The sequence below is a fragment of the Octodon degus genome, unplaced genomic scaffold, assembly GCF_000260255.1.
Source record: "Octodon degus isolate 3935 unplaced genomic scaffold, OctDeg1.0 scaffold00040, whole genome shotgun sequence".
Taxonomy (NCBI): Eukaryota; Metazoa; Chordata; class Mammalia; order Rodentia; family Octodontidae; genus Octodon; species Octodon degus.
Genome location: NW_004524616.1, coordinates 1,237,159 through 1,244,205, shown reverse-complemented (window position 1 = coordinate 1,244,205; position 7,047 = coordinate 1,237,159). Strand labels below are relative to the sequence as shown.

Below are 7,047 nucleotides of genomic sequence, written 5' to 3'. Positions count from 1 at the left end.
TATCTGTGTATTCAAAATGGTTAGGTTAGATATATAGTTACATTCTCTTAATGAATAGAGGGATTTGTTCTAATGGTGTTTGTAAATGGGATATCATGTCTGCATCTTGTACAGCAATTAACCACTAGGGAGTATGTTTGCAATGTGTTAATTATTGAAACTGTCCTACCAATTTGGTTTAAAACTGTCTCATTGCTATTTGTTTCTCAATAAAATTATGGAAAAAATGTATAAATAAAAAAATAAAGGGCTATGATGTAGCTCAGTATTAAGGCCTGGAGTTAAATTTCCAGAGACATGCATACACACACACAGACACACAGACACACACACACACACACACACACTATACTCAACAGTCTGGTTACAGCTACACCCTGTATTTCCACATTCAGAAGTAACAAATAATACTTGAAAGAGTTGTTATTTTTTGTAGCAGGAATTGAATTCAGGGCCTTGCAGTTGCCAGGCAGGCACTGTGTTCCTGAGCCTTATCACTAGCTGGGAAGAATTCTTACAAAATCCTCCAAAGTAGAATGCCTCAAAACCAGATGTACTCGTGCACTAACATCTCAGGTTCCAGCAGACTAAAAGCCTTAGAGTCCCAGGAACAGAAGCCAGATGGGCTCAAATATTCTTGCAGAATACAACAGCCTAAAGTTGCAATATTTGCTTTGACTTGTATTTACTGGGTACCACTGTGGGCTACACGGAGACTTCTCCATAATCCACATGTAGGAGAATGACAAAGCAATGATGAGCATGGAATGCAGGGCACTGGCTGGGAGGAAAGTTAGGAGATGCAAAGGATGGGGCTGGGAGAGGCACACAGTGGAATCAATGGCATTGACAATTACAATACTTTAAAATCTGTGTGGCAGCTATATGGTTCTCTTACAAGCCTGCCATATATTTCATATGTAGAGAATAATAAAAAGCAGGCAAAAAAGCAGAGCAATATCCGAAATCCAGAAAACAACAAAAAAGAAGAAACAAACCAGGACTGGTGAGATAGCTCAGTGGACTAAGCATCTGCTTAGGCAAGTGCAGGGACTTGGGTTTGATCCCGGGCCCCGCATACTGCATCAGTCCCCCCAGGCACACTGAGACTGGGCGTGGTGGTGCATGCCTGTAATCCCAGCACTGGGGATTACATGCCTGTAATCACGTAGTTATCCCAGTGAGGAGGATCACTACGAGCCCAAGCTGCATAGTGACACCTCATACCAAATACATTAAAAAAAAAAAAAGAAAAAAAGAAACAAACAAACATACTATGAGGGCCATATCTTTTTTTTATAGTACTGTCTTAATCTATGTTTGTCTATCCTGTTACAAACTGTATCCTCATTCCCTCTCATGTGGACTGGTCCTGTGTGAGTGATGGGCAACGACTGCTGAATCGTTGGAGGGGCGCATGTGCCCTGCTCCTCCCTGCCCCTCATCTCTGATTTGGGGGCATACCTTGGATCCCACCTCAGCTGGATTCTATCTGTCAAGGTCTATAGGTCAGTGGACAGAAACTCCTGGGAACATTTTGTTTCTGCTCTGGTTCAGGACACAATACTGGCAGACAGACAGCTTGATCATTTAACATTGCTCTATTTCAAGCAAAATGTCCTTGTGTGATTTATTCCCAGCAACACCAACCTGTCACAGGGATCTTTGGAGTTAGCCTCTGTGGTTTGGTTCTGCCTTCCAACCACATTTCCTAAGTCTTTCACGGTCACCTCTGAGGTTGCTGCAGGTGCTAACAATCTCTTTTCTCAGCACAAATGAGAGCAAGGGTCTAGATGTAAAGATGCTCAAGATGTCAACATGGGAAGCTCAGTGTTAGCAGCTGAGTAAGGGGGTGAGAGAATGAAGAAGACTTTGCTGTCCTGCATGCTGCAGCTCCCCACTTCCCAGGGAGGGCATCCAGAGATGTGTGGCTGGCCTGCAGGCTGGAGGTGGGTGAGGATGAGGATGGATGCCTGCTGGTCTCATTGAAGCCAGTAACCTCCATGACTGCCCACTGGATGCAAATGGAGCAGAGAAGCACAAAGAGATTATTTATACCTGTGAACAGGGTCCGGCAGGCAGGTAGACTAGTATGCACGGGACTCCCTTCTCAGTCAGGGCCCTTCCTAGGCCAACAGCCTGGCAAAGGTGAGTGGCAAAGGTGTAGGGCAGTGTTGGGGAAGAGTCATGGACTTGCTTGTAGTGCTGTCAGGGCGACCTCTCTGGAGGCAGGAGGGCCATAATTCTGGGCCCTGGTCTATACTGTAGGGTAATAGTGAAGACATTTACCAACCAGTATGCCATAGGTAGTAGCCAGTCAGAATGAAGAAGGGCTTTATTGTAGAGGGCTTCACTATGTTAACTACTAGATGGTAGACGGATGGAGAGCATCTGGGAAGGACTGAGGTGTGGGAGGAGGAGAAACTTCAGGAAGCTCATGGCATCTGTGATTCACCTATCTGTATAGAACTGCTTTAATATTTTAACAGCCTTTGTGGCCTTATTCCTGTTGATTGCTAGAGCTGTCAGCTCAGCTACACAATATGAGAAAAATGGATTAAAGCCTCCTACTTCATGAGCTTCAGAGTCACTTGGGAAGCTTGTTAGGAAGACAGCTGCAAAGTTCCCATCTCAAAATTGGAGCATAAGATTCTCTAGGGCCTGGATTAGGCTCACTACATGTGGTGGAGTCAGTGCTCCCCAGAGCAGCCATTCTGTAAGGATCCAGTTCTAACTGCAGGGTTTATGATGGCCTGGGAGGAGTCTAGCATGCCACGTACAGGCAGGGGTCATGTGAGTGTGTGAAGCAGGGTGTGGGGTTGTGACAAACTGGTGAGTGTGTGTCCTTTTACTTGCAGCCACTTGGACCAGGCCCCAGGTTCCCTAGCTTGCTCAGGAGAAGCAGGCCTCATGTGGACAGGACTCTGACTTTTCAAGATGGGTTGGAAGTTCCTGAGCTGCGCATGGAGTCAGTCCTTCGTCTCACCAAGCCATAGGAGGCCACTGCTTCTAGTATTTCTGCTTTGGAATGCCAGTCTGTCCATGGCTGAAGGGCACTGGAGGGATGCTGACAACCTGAGCAAGGATCTTGATGCTGCCTAATGAGACCATTTCTTCCAACACGGTTGCTAGAGACTGACCTTAGCTGCTTGTAACCCTCCAGTTGGCCCCCTGTCCCTGGCACCTTTCTTTTTAAAATTTATTTATTTTTTTATATGTATGATTTTAAAGCAGAGGAATCAATAACCTGAAGTACAAATTGAATTCAGCACCTTTCTTAGCAACATGGAATCTGACCGTGGGGCAGAGGGGCACCTTTCCTCTGGTCTCTTGTGACTTAGCAAAAAGGCACAGCTCTCACAAGATGGGCTTTTCTCCTCAGACTCAAGGTGCTAAGCTTCCTTCTGGGATCCCTGGAATGTCTCACAGAGGAGCGGACTCCTCTGAGGACAAGGGAACTTGGCTTGATGGGTGCATTTAAATCCAACTCTCAGAGCTCCCCCTGGCTGCAGCACCATTTTCCCATCAACTTGCTTTTCTGGTTCTTGCTTGTCCTTCAGGATTCAGTTTAGCTTGTGGTCTGTCTCCGCAAGCTCACCTGTGCCAGGTTCTGTTTCGTGTCATAGTCTGGTAGCGTATGCTCTTGTTTTAGAATTTCCCACCTGAAATTCCAATGCCCTATTTTCTTTTCTTTTCTTTTCTTTTTTTTTTTTTTTTTTTTTTTTGCGGAACCAGGGATTGAACTCAGGCCCTTGCGCTTGCCAGGGAAGCACTTATTCCACTGAGCCATTTCCCTGGCCCCAAATGCCCTATTTTCTTAAAAACACCCAAGCCTAGCATTTGTTAGGTGTTCTTTGTGTGTCAGCACTATTTTATTTTTATTTTTATTTTTTAAAATTTTTTTAATTTTTGTGGAACTGGGGATTGAACGCAGGCCCTTGTACTTGCTAGGCAAGCACTTATTCTACTGAGCGATCTCCCTGGCCCCTGTCAGCACTGTTAAAATCACTTTGTATTACCTCAGTTAAACCTTGGAACAGTCCAGTGAGGCTGGCATTATTATCACTCCTGTTTAAGAAAAGAAGACTCTGAGAGGTTTAGCAGCTTGCCTGGCAGACATCACAAGGCCACAAAGTGATAAATGAAGATTCAGACTCAGTTTATGTACAGCAGAGCCTGCTGGGATCTTTGCTTCTGTGATCAAAATTGCACTAAGCTGCTTCCTGGCAGTGTGGAGCTAGTGCCCTAAAGCCAAAGATAGTCTTTTGGTTGAAAAGCTTTTTGTTTGTTTGTTTTATTACTAGGAACTGAGCTCATGACCTCATACTTGCCAGGCAGGCACTCACACTGCTTTGGTGTCTGACAGTTTGAGGCTGCATCCTTGCTCTGTTGTCTGTCTGTGGGTAGTTATTAAGCCTCAGTTTCTTGTGCTCTGAACTGGGGACAATTACAGCTGCTCTATAAAGTTTTTTTTTTTTTTTATTACATAAGGGTGTAGGCCTGTGGTCCTTGTTGCTGTGCACAGTGTGTATAGTAATGGTTAGAAACAAGTTGGTGGGATAAATGGATTAAAGGTGCTATTTTCCCTGGAAACAACATCCACTTGTCTGTCTCAAACATTCATAAAGCTATAAAGATGAGATGAGGTTTGGTTTGGGAGTGAGTCTGGTGCTAGCCATGGCTGAAGGGTCTGCATGGAGGGGGGCGACAGGCCTGGGATCTGCTTCTATTTCTCAGAAAGGTTGTCCTGTAGAGATGGTGGATAGCAGGGAGACTACTTCAATTCATGTTCCATTTCATAACAGGTCTCTGTCATACCCAAACAACCTGCTTGATAGTTACAAAGGTGAAGAATTAACTGGCTCCATCGCTACCTAGGCATGGACTACACTGTTAGTTGTCCGATACTGTATCTCTGCCACTGTTAGTGTAAAATGAGCTGCTAAACACACTAGTTTAAAAGGCTTTATGGGAGACGATGAGGAATAGGTACTCATATTTAGACAAGTTAAACCGTGTTTCTCTGTCCCTGTGTCTTTATGTCATTTCACCACCCGGTTGATTAAATGCAGTTCAGTGAAGCAGGAGTTGGCACGTTGATTCTGTGGCGTACGTGCGGGTCAGTCTCTCACAGAAACGCTAGGCCAGCACACTCCCAGGTTCACTCTGCTGGCCTCTGACACACCCTTTGGCAGGATTATGGTTTTGCTTTGTTCTATTAAATTCTGGAAAAGTCTACAGATAATTTAATGTGCCAAGTATGTAGATAGTTAAAAGATGTATTTGTATTTCCAACACCTGCAAGATCTATCTATGGGAAAGGTCTAATTAGGCCTGCATTTTTTTTTTTTTATGGGATCCAGTGTTAGTAGCAAAGGACATTTATGCATCAAAGTATCTACACTGATGAGCACACAATGAATGTTAAACCACAATCATTAAGTTTAATGAGAACGAATGGATTGTCTTACAGCACGGCCTTGGCTCCCTGCTATTCCCTTTCATGCCTGCTCACAAGGCTCTACCTGGCTGGTCCTGCCCACCTCAGCCCACTGTGCTGCCACCTCGTTTTGCCCCTTCCTTCTTACTCTGCTTGTTGGGAATATCAAAGATGCCTCCCACCAGCCAGTCTTTTCCCTTTTCCCTGATTTGTTCATTGTTCTGCTGCACTCTCATCCTTTCCTCTTTCACTCTTTCATATTTTGTTTTCACCCTCCCCCTTTCTCCCCATTTTCTCTGTGACCTGCTCTGCTCAGTCTCTTTGATAGCGTTCCTGGAGGAAGTACTCCCTCGAAGCCTTGGACTCCCGCACTCTCATTGACATTGGTGCCTTCTTGGGGAGACAGCTCATCTGCCCTGCAGCAGCAGTCAGGGAAAGCAAACATGTGACTGTGTAAACAAGAATGTATATCTGAACTGAGCCCCTATTTAAGGCTGTTTTTAAGCACACCATGTTTTGGGGGGAAGGTTGAATTAACTGTCCCGTAACACATATGTCTCTGTAGCTCTGTCCTTTCTGCTAATCTATTGTGTAAGATTACAAATTGGGAAAACAGATTGAGAAGATTAAAGTATGATAATTGGATATTTGTAGTCAACTTTCTTGCTTGGTATAAACTTGGGAAGTTTTAGTGAGTTAAAAATGTTCAAAGCATCCATCTCATACCAGGATTATAATTCTGTGGAGGTGTGAGTAGTGGCCAGCGTGCTGGCCTTAGAGCATGGTAGAAACATGAGGGGGAAAAGGGGATAAAATCACAGGCACAACCCCCAAAGTCCCACTGCTGCCACATGGGGTTGAAGCCCCTTTTAGGACACCACAGGAATTCTACACGGAATACAGAAGATGAGAAGCCACACTCTATGCTGGAGAACAAAGTGGACACCACAGTCCCCTCATCCTTGGTTTAATTGATCCATCGATCTGTTGTGTTCAGAAGGCCACCATATGCAGGGCAGGAATTCCTGCTCTCACCTTCCCGTTCCTGGGGATAAAACAAGCAGACCAAGTCCCTCAAGAATGGCAGGATGCTCTCAGTGGAAGCACACTGTATTTAAATGCAATTCACCTCTTTGGGGTCTAGGAAAAGCCACCTGTAGATTCATTTGCTGGGAAACGTGGTCTGTGTGGCTGAGGCACTGGGTACTGGGGTTGTGGCCTTGCCAAAGACTGACTTCCTTCGGTCTGTTGGCTGTCCGGAGTGGCTGCCACTTCGGTGGGCAAATAGGATGGTCATCTCTGGGCCCACAGGTTCAGGCTGGGGCCCCTTGAGGGTGGCTGGCTGTTCAGGCTTTCCAGAGGTGGGATGGGACGCATAATGCTTGGTGGGAGGAGGGCTGTAGTTCTGGAATCTCACAGTTTTTACTTGCTGCAAGAGAAAAGAGCAAGGGAACATAGGTGAGATATGGACTGTCAGCCCCAGGCCTGAGTTCAGGCTGATATTCTACGGCTGTCCCCATTCAAAAGGCCTCATCTTTGTGCTGCTCCTTCAGGACGTATTTGTGGCTACTAGGAGTGTGTGCTATGCCTAACAGACTCTGTTAGGA

The 7,047-nt window shown here is 45.5% G+C and overlaps 1 protein-coding gene across 6 annotated transcripts in view; it reads right to left on the bottom strand.

The window, feature by feature from the left end:
- Positions 1 to 5,032: 5,032 nt before the first annotated feature.
- The window catches only part of Sh3rf2 (SH3 domain containing ring finger 2), a 108,273-nt gene continuing 106,258 nt past the window's right edge, over positions 5,033 to 7,047 (bottom strand). For 5 of the 6 annotated variants that reach the window (XM_023715367.1, XM_004631233.2, XM_023715370.1 and 2 more), the window contains one exon: positions 5,033 to 6,869. In XM_023715367.1, the coding sequence (XP_023571135.1) occupies positions 6,603 to 6,869 (267 nt within the window). In that variant the 3' untranslated portion in view covers positions 5,033 to 6,602. The remainder of the gene's footprint in view (positions 6,870 to 7,047) is intronic. The other variant, XM_023715368.1, reaches the window with a different exon arrangement.